The sequence below is a fragment of the Biomphalaria glabrata genome, chromosome 18 (genome assembly GCF_947242115.1).
Source record: "Biomphalaria glabrata chromosome 18, xgBioGlab47.1, whole genome shotgun sequence".
In the NCBI taxonomy this organism is placed as follows: Eukaryota; Metazoa; Mollusca; class Gastropoda; family Planorbidae; genus Biomphalaria; species Biomphalaria glabrata.
The window spans coordinates 23,669,241-23,688,970 of NC_074728.1; the positions used below are offsets into that span (position 1 = coordinate 23,669,241).

Genomic DNA, 19,730 nt, shown 5'->3' on the forward strand with positions numbered 1-19,730 from the left:
CGCGTAAAATTATAACTATTATCAAAAAGAAAAACAAAGAAAAACAAATCTATTATCAAAAAGAAAAACAAAATTATTATCAAAAAGAAAAACAAAGAAAAACAAAACTATTATCAAAAAGAAAAACAAAGAAAAACAAAACTATTATCAAAAAGAAAAACAAAGAAAAACAAAACTATTATCAAAAAGAAAAACAAACAAACTATAAGTTATTAGTTTTAATAGCCATACTTTAGCTATATGTTAGATTAAAATATAACAAACATTAATTTTTTTTATATATCTTATAGTAGGTCGTACTTTACAGGATTTACATAATGAACAGGATTTACAAAACTCGTAAAAAAGACTAATAAGAAAATAAAGAACAACAACTCCTGGAAAATAGGGCATAAAAGTACATTTATATACCATTTCAACACAAGCCAAAACAAATCTAATTTTGTATTGGAATTCCAATATTTGATTATGTAGACTTTATAGACTCTAATTTAAAGTGAGCCTTGCTTTTCAGAGTGTCATTTTTAAAGACGTAACAGTAAAAGGTCGTGCCGTCATCGGATGTGCCCAAATTAAATTTCAGTCTTGTCATATGGAAATGAGTCCTGCACCCATTACAATTGAAGGCTTTCGTTGGGTTGAAGTCTATGATATTGTTTTTAGTATTATATCTTTGTACCTTGGAGGAAGTCTTATTGGTGTATGTCCAGACTGTCCGAAGATAACTCGGTCCCTGGAAATAATAATACAAAAAAAAAAATGCAACATTTTATTAGAAATAGAAAATATATTGATTGGCGTCACTACGATGGGTGTCAGCCCTGTCAGGGGCGAGTATGGCGAGAATGAATTCGTTATTTATTTGTTCTGTGATGTGCTTGTTCAGACTGTCTTGAAGTCAACTATAGATGACTGTTGAATTTCAACCAATTACTCTGCAAGCGTTTGGGTTTTATTGTTCGGGTGTATTCAATGTAGTTGATCAACAATACAGAATAAACAAGACGATCGATTTAACGAGTAAAGAGATGTGGTCAACTCTGATGAACAATTTAACATATATTTATTCTAAGAAAAGGCCACAGTAAAAGTCTCTGTCAAAATAAACACGTCTTTACCCTAGAGAATCCTATCGCTAACTGATTTTCCTGTCCCTAACCCAACATATCCCAAACGTCACTAGTCCCGTTCAATATACGTCGCCTATGATGCGTCGCTAGATAACTAAAACTGTAAACAAGGTGTCTAACAGATGATACTTTGGTATTAAAGAGTTATATCCCTTTGTTTATATTCCGCAGGTATGAATGTGATCAGGATACAAGTGATATTTGTTAATGTGAGTTTTCATTGTTTGATAGAGAGAAATTGGTAGTCAGTTGTTTCCTGGACTGGTGTTTGTGTTAGTTGTTATAGAAGAAAGAACGAATTTTTGTTTGCTATTGCGGAGCGTTTTCTTTTGGCCTATAAATAATAATAAAGTTGTGATTTTATGAGATAATATATTTCTGGATTATTTTAGAAATATATTTGTTATCTATAAGTGTTTACTATAGATCTGCAGTAATCGTTCGTAAGTGGGCCTAACCCCTAGTGAGACAAGAAAAGACATTGACAAGACGGTGCGGTCAGCTCGTAGTATTACCCCCCCCCCCCTTTGCCCCTAATTGTTTTTTGTTGAACCACAATAGCCCTGGTGAAGACTGGGATTTTTAATTTCGGGATCTTTGGGCGCCTCTGAGTCCACCCAGCTTTAATGGGTACCTGACATTAGTTGGGGAAAAGTAAAGGCGGTTGGTCGTTGTGCTGGCCACATGACACCCTCGTAAACCGTAGGCCTCGGAAATAGATGACCTTTACCATGGGCGTAGCCAGGATTTTGTTTCGGGGAGGGTTTTGGGGGGGGGGGATTCCCCCCCGACCCTCCCCCCCGCGGAAAAAAATTATATATATATATATATATATATGTGTGTGTGTGTACATAATTAATCTTTATTACATTCTGACCCTTTCGGAAGACGTTTATTGTTTACTGTAGACTCCCCGCACTTGCTAGCAAGGGGGTCTGGGGGAGTTCGTAGCGCTCCCCCAGCGCGGGGCGAAGCCCCGCCGCCGGGCACTATTTCTGGTATTGAAAGCCAACAAAATGCATATTCTGAGGTATCTACAGTGCATTATCTTGCTATTAAAAAGTTTTATTTCAAAAACCTAATATGCTATTCTTACTGACTTAGACCCTCTCGCGCCGTTCGGCGCATTTTCCGGCAAGCTGTTTCCGCAACTCTTATTTTGCGTAATTCATTTTGTGTGAGAACATGTCCAGCAAAACCTCATGCGACGCTCTGTCACAACCTTACTAAGGATTCGACTCCCAGTTCGGCATATGATTTCTTTGATTTAGACCCGATCTCTATGACTGACTCCTAAAATCTGTCTTAGCCATCTTTGTTGAGATACATTTAACGATTTTCAATTTCGGCAGAAGACTATTCACACTTTATTAATGGAGCCCAAGCCACTGGTAGAAATTTGTAACCTTTCTTGGACCTTTACATCATCTACCCTATAGACCACAAGGTCTGAAAGGGAACTTTACTTTTTACTATAATAGCCCACGTGGAGCTAATTCTCTCCATTAAATAGTGGTTAGACGACTATATAGTAATTACCATTTAGCTTCAAATGTTCGTTGTTTAGGGCAATTTATCAATGTCATCGGTAAGTATTGGGAACGAGGTAGCTGAGTGGCTTTCGAACCGAGATGTCGCGGGCTCGAATCCTGATGGTATTTTAAAATTCTGGTATCTTTACGCGCCGCTTAGTCTACACAGATCTAATGGGCACCTAACATTGGTTGGGGAAAAGTAAAATCGGTTGGTCGTTATGCTGGCAACATGGCACCATAGTTAACCGTCGCCCAAAGGAAGTGATGACCTTAACATGATCGGCCGTATAGGTCAAAGGTCTGACACGTTTGTTACGACGGATAAAATTTTAAACTTTCGTAAAATACATTATAAGGTGCAAAAAAAATGATTATAAACTTGAAGCTTTTATAAATTTGAAGCGTAAAAGAACTAATAAAACGTTCTTAAATATAATATATATATATAGGCTTGTCTTCGAGTTCCAAGATCAGCGAGGAGTGCAGTATTTCCAGTGGCTGCGCAGCCCCAACTATGACCCACATATTTTGCCACATCCAGTACAATCATAGTCATTGTCCGCAGGTGGTCGATTTAGATTTTCTTTTCGCCGTCTGCGTCTGTCCTCGGCAGCGGAGTTTCCTTTGGTCTCAAATGTGTATCCCGCGGCCTTTTGTGAGTGACCTCCAGCTATCTCGTTCTGAGGCCGCATGCAACCAGGTGCTCTCTTCTAGGTCAGCCAAGGCAAGTTGGCGCCTAAGCTGGTCTTTGAAGCGTTTCCGTGGAGTACCTCTGTTACGTCGACCACATTTTAGCTCACCAAAAAAGACTGCCTTTTGCATTCGTTCGTCTCCCATACGGGATACGTACCCTACCCAGTGCAACTGCCGGACCATAAGAAGTCCCTCTATACTGTCCATACCAGCGTTCGCAAGGACATCGCTGTTTGTAGTGCGGTCCTGCCACCGCATGTCCATGATGGAGCGCGAGCATCTTTGGTGAAAGTGCTCAAGTAGTCTTGGTTGTTTTCTGTATAGTGTCCATGTCTCAGATCCATATAAAAGGGTTTACAAAAGAAGTTTTATCAAGTTGTTTCAAGTTCTAAAACTTAAACTATTAAATGCCTCAGTCGGTTCGGTTCGGTTCGGCTGTTTACTAGCAATCTAGTGCTACACGTCAGCGAACGTCATCATGTCACAAAATGCGAAATTGTGCTTTGCTAAAAACAATTTGATATCAAAGCAACCTGTTCAAGATGCTCAAGCTTATATCAACTCTGTCTGTCTGTATGTCTGTCCGGTAAAAAATTTGAATACGTTATTTCTCCCACACTTTTTCCCCTGATCAGTTAAAAACTTTGCACAATTATTCATTTGGCATAGACAAGATATGAATCAATTTAAAAAAAAAAAATAGTTTATCTATCATATAATAAGTCCTAAAAGTTAAGTGTTTTTACATTAGCAGTGCATGTCAATGTGATCAACTCTCCGACCGAGATTTGACCATGTCCACTTTTAGAGTCCATATCGATAGCACCTTGATCAATAGTTTCTGCAAATAGAAAAATAAGACAGAAGAGTTACTGATGTGTTGTCACACCCCCCCCTCCCTTTTTTCACTAGGTTCCCCTTTCAGACCGGGGCAGATGATGTAAAGGGTATCTGTTTCTAAGGGCCAAAGGTTAGCGAGGGTGTCATGTGGCCAGCACAACGACCAACCGCCTTTACTGTACTCCCACTAATGTTCAGTAGCAATTAGAGCAGGGTAGACTCATATTCGTCACATAACAAATTAGTTTAAACTACGATATTCTCGGTTTGAGTGAGGGAACTTTTTTTTTTTTTTTTGGGGGGGGGGGGAAATATGATAGTTATGTTATGATAATCACAATAATAATTATGAAACAAGCCAAATGTAAAATAAATCCTTTGAAATAAGATTATCAGATTAATAGTGCTCAACACTTACAGCAATCTCTCAATAATGGATAAGTTATTTCACTTATTTGATATGAAACAAAATAATTAATTATCAATAATTAATTCACAAATTTAGTTATTTTGTTTAAATAGATGCATGTTTTGTTATCATCATTATTATTATTATTATGTTAGAAACGAACGAGTATTCATTATCTGGTTCTGCCAGGGTCGAGTTTAGCTAAAGAGAAACAAAATTCACTGTAGTCCATTTATCAGTTTCCACTGAGGAATTTTCTGGTGATGTGGCAGGTCTGCAGCAGTACCACCCTCTAACAGGCAACGAGAATCTTTCTTAGGAATGTTAAGGGCCTTGAAGATTTATTATTATTATAATGACTATTATTATTATGACTATTTTTATTATTATTATTATAAAAAAAATAATTACCTTTAATTAATTATTATTGATTCATGTTTGGTTAGGTACATTAAATAATTGTTTAAAGTATCAACTTGACTGGAGATTTCGTGAGGGAAAAGTAGTGGTAACAATTATTTAAGGGGACTACACTGTCACTAAACCAAACAAATTTAGCTATACAGTAAATACTGAAGTAAGAGTTTCTATTGTTACTATTAAACAAAATAATGAATTACAAGTAATTAATTATCTAATTGGTAACTTTTTTTTAGCGGCCCCCGTAAGGGGAAAAGCCGCTATTAGGTTTATGCAAAACGTCCGTCTGCAGATATCTATTATTTTCTTCTTCTTTTTTTCAATTACAACTCAATGCTGAAAGATTATTTAAAATCGCTCGTCTGACATTTTGTACATATCCGGCAGAGATGACATGCCGTAATGTGTAATATATCTCTTTATCAATAATAGGCAATTAGTTTCTAACCAGTTTGTTATTAAGTTAGCTTGAGGTTAGCGTGCTGGACTGATAAATCTCGACGGTCCCGGGTTCATACCCAGCTCACTGCCAAGGAAGTTAATTATGCTTAATTTTAAAAGAACATCCGAAATTTTTTTTTACAACGCCAAATAAATCTTTGAAACATTATTACTTTTGGCAATCAAAATACAATCACGTCTTGAATTTTCCTTGCGAATAGGCTGATACGACACGGATCCGACTGGGGCCACCTCTGAGTTTGTGTGATAACACAAACTCTCTTTGTAGTCTTGTAAAAAATTATTTTATGTCTTGTCTATGTCGATTAATAATTTTCCGAAGTTTCAACTTGATTCAAGAAGGGAAGTGGGAGAAATAACATGTACACACTTTTTACCAGACAGACAGACAGACAGTCGTGGTGAGTTGATATAAGCTTGTGTAATAATTACATAATTCTGAAAAATTATAGTTTTCAGTGTGTTTTCCCAAAGATATACATAGACTGTCTAATTTCTAAGGAAATCGTTAGATCTGTTTTCGAAATACAAGAACAAACATACAAACTAAATGAGCCTATCTAAGGGGCAGAACTGTATATTTATAGCGTTATTTATCAAAACTGTAAGATTTATTGCCCTTAGTCAACATTACACGAAATTAATTAATTATCACAAATTTATTAAAGTTAAAGTTTTGATTGACTCATATTTTGGTAGGAACAATGGATAAGTATGGCAAAGTTTCAACTTGATCCGCGAATGGGAAGTGGGAGAAATAGCGTGTACATGATTTGAACTGGACAGAGTGACTTGATATAAGCTTTGTAAACAAAAACAAAATACACTCAAGTCTCAGTCTGCTACTGACCAGGGCCGGTCTTAGGCCACTGCAACCTATGCGACCGCAGTGGGCCCCGCACTTTCATAGGCCCCGCGCGAAATCTAGGTGTGAATTATTACATTAAACAATTGTAACTTATTATTAAAGAGTTCCTAGAATTGTCCTGAAATTATTAATATCTTTTGAAAACTCATGCGAATCTCAATAAAAACAGACAAATTGGCAGTTCGGGGTGTACTGTAGATGGCTCGTAAAGTTGATTTGACAATGATTTTATACTTAGTAACGTGTGAATAAAATGCAAAGACACATTTATTTTGTACTACAAAATCTTAATTTTCACTTATTATCCTTATCCATACATAAACTAGGCCCATCGCGCAATCCGTTTCGCATAGGGCCACGCAATCCGTAGGACCGGCCCTGCTACTGACACACTCATTGTATTAAATTTAATATTAATAAACTGCTTAAATTCTTACCATTCCACTTCAGTTCGTATAGGGTTGACGACCCTTCTTGAGACGTACTGAAACGGAAATAGCACCGATACCAGCCTGCATCGAAACACGTGGCGTCATTAACTTGGATAGTAATCTTTACGGTATTAGCATTCGTTGAACCGTAACCTCCAGAGTACTCAATTTTCCACTGTCGACCTTCTGGTATATTCTTTAATTGAAAATAAAAGGAAAAAAAAAAAGGAAAATGCTTTTAAAAATAGCATAGCTTGTGTAAGAGAAAGAACTGCACATTTACAGCCATATATATGTCGATTCTGTAAGGTTTTTCCCCCTTTCCCTATATTAATAAGTGTGTGTTTTTTTATTGATTCATCGAAAGAGGGAGAAACAATGTGTACACAATTTGTACAAGTTCCCAGGATTGGATCTTGTTTGTTGTGTACATGTAACAATATTTCACTTAATTAGTCTATACAGACATAAAACAAAAGGCAGGCGACCCAAAGGCAGATCCCGAATGCGATGGATTGATGATGTGGAGGCAGATCTGCAACAGTTTTGGGTTCGGGGTTAGAGACGAAAGGTCCAGGAGAGTAAAATGTTTGACATGTTTCGGATGTTCCTTCAGAGTTGAAGAGTTTACTTCCTAGTCCAAACCTCCCTCAGGACGACGGGGGATGGGAGCGGGCAGGGTTTGAACCCTCGACCGTCCATAAATCCGAACGATCGTCCAGCGCGCAAACCGCACGACCAGGCAGCCATCCATCCAGAGAGATCTGAATGTAGGGATGAGCTGACGGGCATGACAGAGCCCACCAAGGGCTGTAGCACCACTGGGATGATGATGATGATGATTGTGACCTAGTATTAGGATAGGTCATAAGACCAGTGACCTGTTCTGTACTGGCAAGTTAGTCCAGTGGTACTTTGTGGTCCCAATTATTATATAGGCTTATAACTATAGCCTCTAGATGTACAAAACTACTGAGACAGACAAGTAATAATTCTGAGATTTCAGTTGCAACAAAAAAAAAGGAGTTTATTTACAAACAAAAGAAAAAGATCATGGAAAATATAAATGGCAATAAAGGCTCACAAAAGAAAATGACATAATGAAACAAAGCAAAGTAGCAAGACAGTTTCCGGTCAATATAATTAAAGAACCACCATCATAGAGGCACAATAACAATGTCTTATGCCGAAAAACAATGAACAATTAACAATGAAATAATGTCATTCATGAGACACACTACTGTCTCGTATCTAAACAAAAGATGTTTAAAAAAAACATACAGGAGAGGATAAGAGACTAAGTAGACCTATACCATTTACATAAACCAACTTAGTACTAACAAATAAATAAAGTCTACTTAGCTCATTATCGAAATACTCTTCCCATAACAGTGGCACACTCCTCTATAGTAACACAGCAATAGTACAACACAAGTATTAGTTAAACATTATAGAGATTTAGTTCAAACTACACTAGTCAGTTGAAAGACTCAAGGGACTTAAATCAAGTAATAAAGGGGACTAACTCTAATAAAAAAATAAAGGTAGCCACCCTTATTGTCCCTCTTGTCACAATGATAGTCTAAACTAGCTAAGCGACTTTACAATTAACAATGATAAACTTAATCAAGAATGATGAATAGTTAAACCTGTATTTATTGTCTTCCGACGTTTACTTGACAGTCACTATCATTATCTTTCTTACTCTAAAAACATCCCTTTCAGACCATACGGTCTATAGCAGCGATTCTCAACCTTTGAAGCTCAGCGACCCTTTTTTACAACCCCCCCCCCCCCGCACACACCCATACAGCAATAGAAGAATAGACAAAAAAAAATCCATATTTTCAATGGTCTTAGGCGACCCCTGGCAAATCGTCAATCGACCCCCAGGTTGAGAACCCCTGGTTCTATAGTCTATAGGACAGATGATGTTAAGGTCATCTGAGATGAACTCCAATTGATGGCAAGACTGGAAGGATCAGTCCTCCCGTAGAGCCTTGGCGAGAAACTCTGCTGTTAGGCGTAGTGCCTTTAAGCTCCCATTCAGGTCAAGTGACTCTGCAGACAAACTCTCGGAGCTGCGGACACTCTTGCAAGAGATGCGTCACTGTTTCCACCGACTCTCCACAGTGTCGGCAACGGGCATCAAAAATTTGGCCGGAACCGGGCAAAATAAGCACCAACAGGGCATCGGTTTCTTTGGCCAAAACGGTTGAATGAACAGGGTGCCATGTGGCCAGCCCAACCGCCCCAACTTAAGTCAGGCACCCGTTAGAGTTGGGTGGACTCAGGGGCGCCCTGAAAATCCAGAAATTCAAAATCCGAGATTCGAACCCTTGTCCACGTTCTTATCCAATCTGTTTTTTAGCGGCCCCAGAAAGGGGAAAAGACGCTATTAGTTTTGTGTGAAACGTCTGTCCGTCCGTCCGTCCTGTTTAGATCTCGTAAACTAGAAAAGATATTGAAAATCCGACATCACAATGTTTTAGACCATTCAAAGTTCTGATGCAACGGCTACTTTTTTTTTTCTGAAAGAGATCGGTTAGGCCAGGGGAGGCGCGGTGGCTGAGCGGTAAAGCGCTTGGCTTCCGAACCCGGGGTCCCGGGTTCGAATCCTGGTGAAGACTTGGATTTTCAACTTTAGAATCTTTGGGTGACTCTGAGTCCACTCAGCTCTAATGGGTACCTGACATTAGTTGGGGAAAAGTAAAGGCAGTTGGTCGTTGTGCTGGCTACATGGTCTATAAGGGGAACTAGTTAGGCCAGGTTCACATCTAACTTTACATTCACTTTCACCTATCCTTTGATCTGCTGGACCGTTGGGGCACTACACAAGATCTGTTAACCTTCTTTCTCCATTCTTATCTCTCATTTGTCTTTGATATAATTTCATTCGGATGCTCTTTCTGAAAATATTGATGCCTGCCTGGGTGGACCACTTCGGGGGCCGATTTTGAGTTTGTGTTTCCACACAAACTGTCTTTTGTAACCTTGTTTATTTTAAACTTATGGGGCGCCTTAGGGCGATCAGCAAGCAAAATTCATCTTGAGTCCAATAGTATGTATGTATGTATGTATGTATGTATGTATGTATGTATGTATGTATGTATGTATGTATGTGTGTATGTATGTATGTATGCATGTATGCATGTATGCATGTACGTATATATCATAATGTATGTATGTATCATTATGTATTTAATGTATGTATGTATGTGCGTATGTATGTATGTTTGTTTGCGTTTGTATGTACATATGTATGTATGTATACCCTTTTTAGAAATCAAACCCGTTTGAACAATCTTAATGAATCAGGACATAAACGCTCTTTAAATAATAGCGGTGATTTTATCATATGTTAAGTAGTCAACAATAACAACATTTCATAGATTAAGATCGTTGAGGCGTCTTGAAATTAGAATGAAACTTTTTAAACAACAATAAGGTTCTTTATAATATAACAAAACAAAAACAGAAAGAAAAAACAAGAGTAAATTCAAGAAAAATTTAGCTAGTAGTAAAAATAAACTTAAATGAGTATATCCCCCAGTCAGATGGCTTAGATGGCTTTCTATTTTTGGAAAGATTGATAGATAGAAACATAGATAGATAGATAGGATAGATAGATAGATAGATAGATATTCTTACACTTATTTTCACAGGGCTAATTATAATGTTTGGTATTAGAGTCGCTATATCTTTGTAGTCATAGTCGTTGCCAACCATTCTGGACACCTTCAGCTCACTGACGAACGCTCCCGGACGAGAGTTTCCTGAAGCTTTGTATTTACTTATGTCACATGTTATTTCAAAGGTATCCTTGTGTTCGATGAATTGTTTGTTGATAATATCATCTGGTACATTAAACATATCATGATATCAATAATTATTTTAAAAAAAAAAAGTATTAAATGTATATTGTATTATCTACGAGTCATTACAATTTGTTTAAAAATAGAGACTCTTGTCGAGGTCTTGTCCTTTTGTGTGTGTTCAACTATCAGCTATATAGCTCTTCATTCAAAGATGAACACATTTCTTATTTCCGATGAACGCTCTGATAGGCCATCCGCTTACGTGGCCTGGTTAGGTTAGGGTTAGGGTCAGTTGCAGCCAGGCCTGCTTCTTCTCTCAGCTTTTTGTTATTTCGGCGCTCTTTCACACTGACCACTCTCCTTGCTTCGTATCTCATGACTCCGACACTCCTTCACGTAATAAGATGATGTCAATATCACACTCCTTGAAGGAGCTCTTAAGGGGCGTCGTTATAACGCTTGTATTGACCCCCCCCCCCATTTTCGCACTAAGCCATGGGCGAAGTCAAATTGATAGCACGGCAAACTGACACTAAGATGTCTAAGAGTTAAAACTCAAGGTTGGTGTGGGCTACGACCCTAACTTAGGTAACGACTTTCAACGCATATCGTCGTTTCTTTACGCAAACCTCGGGTATACAGAAACAGGAGTAAATTAGGTTTGTTTAGGTTGGACTATGATAGTCAGCAGGGGCGTAGCTAGCAATGTGCGATTTGTGCGAGCCGCATGGGGTATCAAGTAGTGAGGGGGGTGGCATCAAACTTTCCTTTAGTATGTATAAAGTTCCTCTTCCCCTGATCTTTCCAATTCAACACATTTTACATAATTGAACAAACTCAAAGTACTGTATTTGAAATGTTAACTCTTACAGTCTTGTTTAGATTAAATATATTAATGCATATTGAATTAAATTTACTGGATTTATTAAAATCTTTGAAGCAGGGTCGGACTGGCTATTTGGGCATTTGGGAAAATGCCCGGTGGATGGGTACACCAATTGGCCGGTAAGGCCACCGAAATGGCCGAATCGATGCCACTATGGCACGTATCAAATTGTTAAATGTTTTGAAATAGTCTTTTATAAGAAGACCTCTGTGCGTCGTGTTTAAAAACAAATATTCCAAAGACTCTACAGTGTAATACTATTTAAATTTAAGACATTTTCCGAAATAATTTAAAATAGCCTTCATTCGAAGACAGTGTTACTATTATGCTTCATTCTTTTAGGGCTTACATACTTAGCGATTAAAAAGCAACAAACGGTCTAAATTTCTTATAAAGATATCTTATCTTATATAATACAGACGTTACTTCAAAAAAAGAAGATAATTACGTCCTACGCGTCATGCATTTAGTCATGCATATTAACCAATGACTTAAATTCTGCCAAGTCACTGGTTTTCCTGGCTAGCTCAGGCAACCTATTCCATGCTCTAATAGCACTAGGGAAGAAGGAGTATTTGTACAAATTTGTCCTAGCATATGGGACGAGGAATGTGCCTTTATTTTTGTGTCTTTCAGAGTATTTTATTAAATTTTGTTTTTGTATATAGAGTTCACTGTATGCATGCATATCGATACATTATCAAACATAATGATTTTGAGGACAGGTAGACCTAGAAATGGATGCCCATCATATACTATAGAAATTTGTGGGCCGGATTGTAGCCTATAGAAATGCCCGGGCCTATTTCGACACCCAGTCCACCCCTGCTATGAAGGCAACACAATTTTACACGCCCACTTTATCTTGAACATTTAGTTTCTAGTAGGACTAAAAGACATAAAAACTATACTTACCACTCGTATATGATAGGACCACACAATCAAGTAATAAGATTATCAGCATCCCTGTTTGAAAGTTTGTACAGTCTCGAAGCTACTCAATTATGTTTCTTGCATAGTGCTATTTGCGCATCTATGATTGAAAGGTAACAATATTATGTCAAAATAAAATAAAGTTGTTGGATTAACTTTGCTATTTTCAAAACTCTTAAGTCTCAAGTCATCGAGAAATAGATATATGTGATATTTTGGGGTTTCGGCACATCGGCACAATTGAGGCCATGTCGCGCCCATAATCCCTCAAAGGTCATTCTCCCTTCATATCTCAAGAGATCAATCTCACACAGCCAAGTCACTGAAAACATGGTCCATTTACAGTTAAGATGGTAAAAATTGCAGAAATAGTACAAATTTGTTAATTCAATAAAAATCTGTTGTAAATATTATATATTCACAATTTCTCTGCCCCATCACAAGTCATACCCCCGCAGACAACCCCACCTCCCGGACAAAGCCCAGTACCTTCCCAGGGTCGACATTATCAAATTGTGTTTTTAAGTTGTGTGCTTTAAAATATTTCTCCTAATATCCTGGTATCTGGGGCAGTCAATGAGGTTATGTTCACATTGAGCCAAGAGTCACAGTACTCACAAAGAGGAGGCTTCTCTCTCTTTAGCATTGACTCAACACCCTATATGAATGTGACTTTAGATGATAGGATTTTTCGCTTAATATTTCCGATTATAACAATGTCAGGAAAGTTTAACTCTTTATCTCCGTAATTATTTTATTTAATTTTTTTTTTAAATTGTTACTGAGTTAGATCTAGATCATATCTAAGGGATCTTTTATTCCCATCTTATGTTATATAGTTATATATCACAGACGTTACTTCAAACAAGAATTTAATTACGTCCTACGCATCTCATGTGTCAATCTAGTCATGCATGTGAATCAATAACTTAAACTCTGCTAAGTCGTTGGTTTTCCTGGCTGATTCAGGCAACCTATTCCATTCTCTAATGGCACTAGGGAAGAAGGAACATTTGCACGAAATGTGCCTCTACCCTTAGTGTCTTTCTGAGTAGGCCTATTACATTAGGTTCGTTTATCTCTTTGTAATTAAGGTTTAGTGTTTTATGTATTATAGCCACTTTGGTTTTTATTCTTCGGTCCGTGTAAGTCTCATCGCACTAGGGCACCGTGTTGAGAACTCTATTCCTGATAACACGGACAAGGAAAGCGACAGTTCTTCTCAAAGCTTCTCTGTCTCCAGTACAGAGCCAGCTCCTCATGCAAACCAGCTTTTGTTTCACTCAAATGGCCATGTTTAGGGTGTAGTGTTGCGCACTCGTAAAGGATGTGGTTAACTGTTTCGACGTCGTCCGGACAATGCCTGCAGCGAGAGTCGAAGTTTGGTTTAAATTCAGCAAAATAGGCACCAATTGGACAGTGTCCCCTTCTGTACCTAGCGATTGTCACCTGTTCTTCCCTATTTAGCTGCCACCATTCGTCCGATTCTTCGGCCCTGAAGTGTCTCTAGGTTTAGTGATTTTACTAATGGTGTTACTCTAATCAAACTGGAATATTCGTTTGTTATAAATCTCACTAGTTAGAGTAAAGTTCCCCTCTCAGACCATACGGTATATAGGGCTGATGATATGAGGATCATCAACAGTTTACGAGCAGGGTGTCAATTGGCCAGTAGGCCTTACAAGGACTAACCAACTCAATTCAGGTACCCATGAGAGTTTGGGCGCCATAAAAATGCCGAAATTAAAAAAAAAAAAACAGTCTTCATCGAAATTCGAACCCAAGACTCCAGGTTTGGAAGCGAAGCGCTTAAGCCCTCAGCCACCGAGTCCCTCATAAATCTCATTGCTCTATTTGTATTTGTTCTAGCTTCATACTTTTATATACATCTACAAAGAAGTTAAATGCTTTGTATATTTATAATCGAATTGTAACTTTTTAAAAAAGATGTTTTTATAAGTTCATTTCAAAGTTCTACATAAAGAATAGTATTCACTTACTCCGGTCTATGTGTACTAATTGCTTATGGTTACAACACCGTCCATAAACAATTAATTCATAGATAATTCATACAGGGCCGGCCTTAGGGAAAGGCAAACTAGGCAGCCGCCTTTGACCTCTGACTATAGGGGGCCTGACACAAGACTCTTGGACAATTCTTTGTTTAGAAAAAAATGGCTAAACATGGATTAAATATTAAACATAGGAGAACTCTATGACTCTATGTCTACTAGCATAGTTCTAAGTCTGTACTTTGATTCAAGGCTTATTAGCGAATGTTTAGATCCACTTGTTAGAAGATCATTATTTCTTTGTTTTGGTGAAATGTGGAAACATTATTTCTAGTGAACAAATCATTCGTGATCTTGTTATCGGCGTATAATAATCCTGTATGAATTTAACTTATTTGTTGATTTAGATATAAATCATAGACGTAGAAATATATATATAGACTGGAAAAAGGAAATAACTTCATGTAACTTGAAAACATGTATATCTATTGTTGTCGGATTTCCGAATTCTGAAAAGTTGCATGATCTTCAGTCTTAGAGATTAAACAAAACTATACTGCTCATAAATGCTGTATAATAAAGTACACAAAATTGCAAGTCACACATTTTCGTTTCATAAAACTCTTTAATCGGCCAGTCTGTATTTATTGATGTCTATGATATAAATATAGGAATGTTTTGAATTCATCGAGTATTTTTTCCTCTTAATTTTTTTGCTTTTTTTCTATTTCATTTGGGGGGCCACTTTGCATAGGGCCTCCAATTACTTCAGGCCGATCCTAATTTATAGCATCAGCCTTAATAAAATAATTAAGCTCTAGAGATATGTATAAAGACCTACCATTTCTGTAAGAAAAGACTCGTGTTTACAGAGCTGTGTCCCATATATTTCCGTTCATTAAGCTTGCTTATCAGTGTTTTACAGAAGGGTTTCGATTTGGTTTTTTTTGCGCATGTGCATTCCACCTTCTTTCTTTTTTTCTAAATCATTTGTTGTTTAACTCTTTCTCTCCGTAATTATTTACCACATTCTAGTGGAATCAACGCTGGTATCGTCAGTTAGGAGAGAAAGAGTTAAGTTAGATTCGCTTTATTACAAAATTTATTTCAACCCTCTTGTTCTGTCTGTCTGTCTGTCTCGGTTTAAGTTGAAATTTTTGCAGGTATTCATTAACGATGACAAAACATTAATCAATTAAAAAAAAATTAATTCACCTTCACCTTCGACTATCTATTATGCAGTTGGGACAAAGCACAAGTTGTGTGTAAACTGTCATTCTACATTCCTTTCTCTTGCCTTGGATATAGTATTTATTTCTAGTAGCATAAGGAGAATTATTTCCCTTGTGTCATAAAGAAAAACAACAGCTTCCTGGATAGTACAGTTCTAAGAGAGATGTAGTCATGCAAATGAAACAGTTGGACGACAAGGGGGAGAACTAGCACAGTGTGAACATTTTTTTTTTACCTTTTACCCTTCCTTTAGTCCAGGGGTTCTCAACCTGTGGGTCGCGACCCACTTGGGGGTCGATTGATGATTGGCCAGGGGTCACCAAAGACCATCGAAAAATTGGATTGTGTTTGTCTATTCTTCTATTGCTGTGTGGGTGAGTGGGGGAGGGGGTTCTAGCAGAGTGGGGGGGTTGTAAAAAGGGGTCGCCGAGCTTAAAAGTTTGAGAGCCGCTGCTTTAGTTTGACAGACTGTTGGGGCAACATGCAAGATTTGTCGACCGTCTTTCTCCATTACTGTCTTTTGCCTTAGTTAGAACCTTTTTCAATGGCAGGCTTGTCCATTCTTTTATGTTGTCCTCCCATCGCTTTCTCTGTTTGCTTCTTCTTCTTTTTCCTGGTACTGTTCCATGAAGGAAGGTCTTTGCGAGCCTTGAGAGTTAAATATTGCGTTTTCTTGACAGGTCTTTGTGGGTTCCAGTTAGTTAATTAATCCTGTCTCTATTCTCTTAATTTGTGATGCGGTCTTTGTAAGTTATACCTAGAATCTTTCTGTAGAATCTCAATTCCAATTCTATGATTTTCCCCTGCACTCAGCGTCCAAGATTCGCAATCATATAAGAATGTCACCTGGGAGCGCATCAATCTGATTTTAGTGTCGAGGGCTATGACTTTTTCTTTCCAGATTGTTTATTAGTCTTGCAAATGCTGCTGTCAAATTCTAACTAGTAGAATTAAGTTTGGTTCCTTCATCTGAGACAAACGCTCCGAGGTGTCCAAAACTACTGACCTAGTTGGAGTGAGACAAGGCTGCCTACTCTCACCAACTCAGTGCGATTATCTTCCTTGAAAGGATAATGGAAGATTCAATCGAGGGCTACGAAGGTTCTGTAAGCGTTGGAGGTAGAAGGATTACTTAACATTCGCTTTATAAAGATGGTCTGGCAGTGACAGAGCGCGAATTAGCTGACTTGGTGATGCGAAAAATGTCGAAAAAAACCCCACAAATTATGACCAATAGCTAACAAAGCTTTAAAGAGGATATCAGTATTTTGTGGCAAAATGATGACCAACGTCAAACAGTGTTAAATACATAGGAGATAGCGGTGATCAATTAATTTTTTATACTGAAAAAGAGTAGATAAAACTTGCATTATTTAGAAATATGGCAGCAGAAATGGTGGTCTTCCTTCATTTTTAAAAGCTTTTTTTTAAACGTAAATTTCTTTATTTGACAAGTTTTAACTTTTTTCGTCTGATTATTTCGTATGTTTCTTGGGGAACTACTGTTAGTTATTAGACCCGCACCTTCAATTGAAGGCCACGATTAACTCTTACTCTCCTATTTGACGATACCAGCGTTGATTCCACCATAATATGGTAAATAATTACGGAGAGAAAGAGTTAAGATCAACTAGGCTACAATATTGCTGCGTTCTCTCCTAATCGGGCCTTCTGCAAACACTGCTAAACACAACACAACACATCAACACAAGAACTTGACAACAAGTCTCAAATAAAAATGTGGCGGTTTAATGACAAATACATGAAAAGCCAATACGACACAATTGGCTACATCAAATTCAAATGCTTTGCTACACAATAGAACTGCCTACTAAGCACTACAAGTCTTTCTCTGTCTACTTCTAGACTTGTACTGCTACATTTTCAATAACTCACTTTGTAGCACACTGTCCTTACTGCCTTGCGTCCTGGACTCAACTGTCCTTTCTAACACACTGTCTCTCGTCTGTAAAGGCTTTTTTGGTCACATGACCATAACATTGGTCATATTGCGTGCATTAGCAGTAATGTCCCTTGTTCAACAGCTTTATTTGAATAAAAAATAAAAACATACTTGAAGTAACCAAATATGGCAATCTTAAAACTGTGACATTTATTAGCAAAACTCGTCGATATAGAAACATGCAAATAGCATATTACATACGACTCTTGGATAGAAAAAAAAATATACCACATTCCACAAATTTAACAGAAAACAAAAATGGTTTAGTTGTAAGGTACATACGAACCGCCCTGAACAGGTACGCAACGCAAGGCGACTTCTCATAAATCCTTCCTACAATGTAAAATGAATCCGCCAGAGCTGAGCAAATTTGTTTTGTTATATAGACGTTTACCAATGAATGGCGTGTTATTCAAAGTCTAATCACCTCTTTTGCAGGTGAATTCAAACAATAATTAAGACTTTTTAACGTAGAGAATAAACTGAGCCCTACTGTTTGTCGGTACGTAAGTTATGGTATTATAGCACCAATGTTTATTAAGTGCACAATTTTTGAACGCACTTTCTTTGTTGCCTGGCTTGTAAGTTTATGGAGTGGTTTTGTTATGCTGGTGTAACGTGTGTTGAGATTCTTCTGTGTTCCCCTGTTTAGGGTGAGTATTTAAGGCATGACTGCATTTCGCAGTTGTTTCGCTGCCTTAGTCTTGGGACTAGAACTTTCAATTTGTCTTTTCTTATGTCTCTACAGGGACTTAGTATGGGATTGGAGTTCTACACTAAATACTAGATCTAGATTCAGCAGTGTTTTATTGTGATTGCGAGCATTTATGTGTCACGTTGTCGGACAGCAAGGTGTAGAATTACTGCTTAATTAATATATCCACAATATTAGAATGTTTCAAATGCAATGTCATTACTCCATCAGTTGTCATCATAACTTATATTCATATCATTAAACAATTACATTGTCAACAGTGAATCACTTATTTATTTGTAAGCACGAAGGTGCCTGTTGAATGTCAGGGGCCCGGGTAAACGAGCTAAGGCCTTAACACAATCCTGGCACTGTTCAGAGTGTCATTTTTATAAAGACAGAGCAATAAAAGGTCGGATCTGTGCAAATTAAATTTTAGTTTTGTCATATGGAAACTTGTCCTGCATCCAATGCAATCCTTAAATAATTCATTAAACTCATCTCATCAATGGGAATAAAACAAAATATAATTTAATTTACACAGCGCTATCAACAAACGTAATAAAGGTTTCAGGCGGTTATGATAACGCTTATACGTAAACACAAACATTTAAAATATGATCGAATACAAAAAAAGTATTAAATTGATAGTGCTGTACCATGATGTTTGTCTAAGTAGGAGGAACCCCTCAGTACTATAAAGGGACAAATTATGAGCTGGTTAGGTCATATTGTTAGAAAAGGGTCACTGTCAAGGTCATCATTGAAGATACATATTCGTCCATCGTGGTTCGATGATGACCACTATGTCATCCAGGGGGCTGATGGATTTGCACTGGGGTTTTATGCCTCCTCATGTGGCTGGTGAGACCTATGTGAGCCCGGAATGTTCGGCAGCACACTGGGCAGGTTATTCCAGCTTGAGCTAGTGTCGTGGGCCTTGCTTTTCTTCTCTGGCGTTTTTCTTCTGCCAGCGTTGTTCTTTTTTCTTCAGCAACCTGTGCGCCAGTTTTCACAGCGCGACGCCATGATGCTCTGTCATGTGCCTCTGTCTCCCAGGTGGCTGGGTCTATGCTAAACGCCTTCAGAGAAGCTATGAGGGTGTCCCTGAAGCGCTTTCTTTGCCCACCTTGCGAGCGCATTCCTTCGCTTAGTTGGCCATACAAGAGTCGTTTAGGGATGAACATACAGAAGTTTTGAAATTACTAAAAAAGCTAGGTGATCGACCTAAAGCAGTAAAATGGCTTATCTCTTGTTTTTTTTTTTTTTTTTTTTGCAAAGAATACAAGAACATATATGTCTCTAATTTACATTCACATCTGCATTAATTTATGGATATACTTATGACGTGATTATCTTGTAGGGACGTAAGTATTTTATAAGATAATATATTTTAAAAAATA

General features: G+C 37.7%; 1 protein-coding gene across 1 annotated transcript; it reads right to left on the minus strand.

The window, feature by feature from the left end:
• Positions 1-265: 265 nt before the first annotated feature.
• LOC106059398 (uncharacterized) lies at positions 266-15,331 on the minus strand. Its single transcript, XM_056017066.1, has 6 exons — positions 15,279-15,331; positions 12,408-12,525; positions 10,440-10,645; positions 6,795-6,984; positions 4,105-4,199; positions 266-733 (listed from the first exon to the last, which is right to left on the minus strand). The coding sequence occupies exons 2-6, from the start codon at positions 12,454-12,456 to the stop codon at positions 467-469; spliced, it is 807 nt and encodes a 268-aa protein (XP_055873041.1). The 5' UTR covers positions 12,457-12,525; positions 15,279-15,331; the 3' UTR covers positions 266-466.
• Between the last annotated feature and the right edge of the window lie 4,399 nt (positions 15,332-19,730).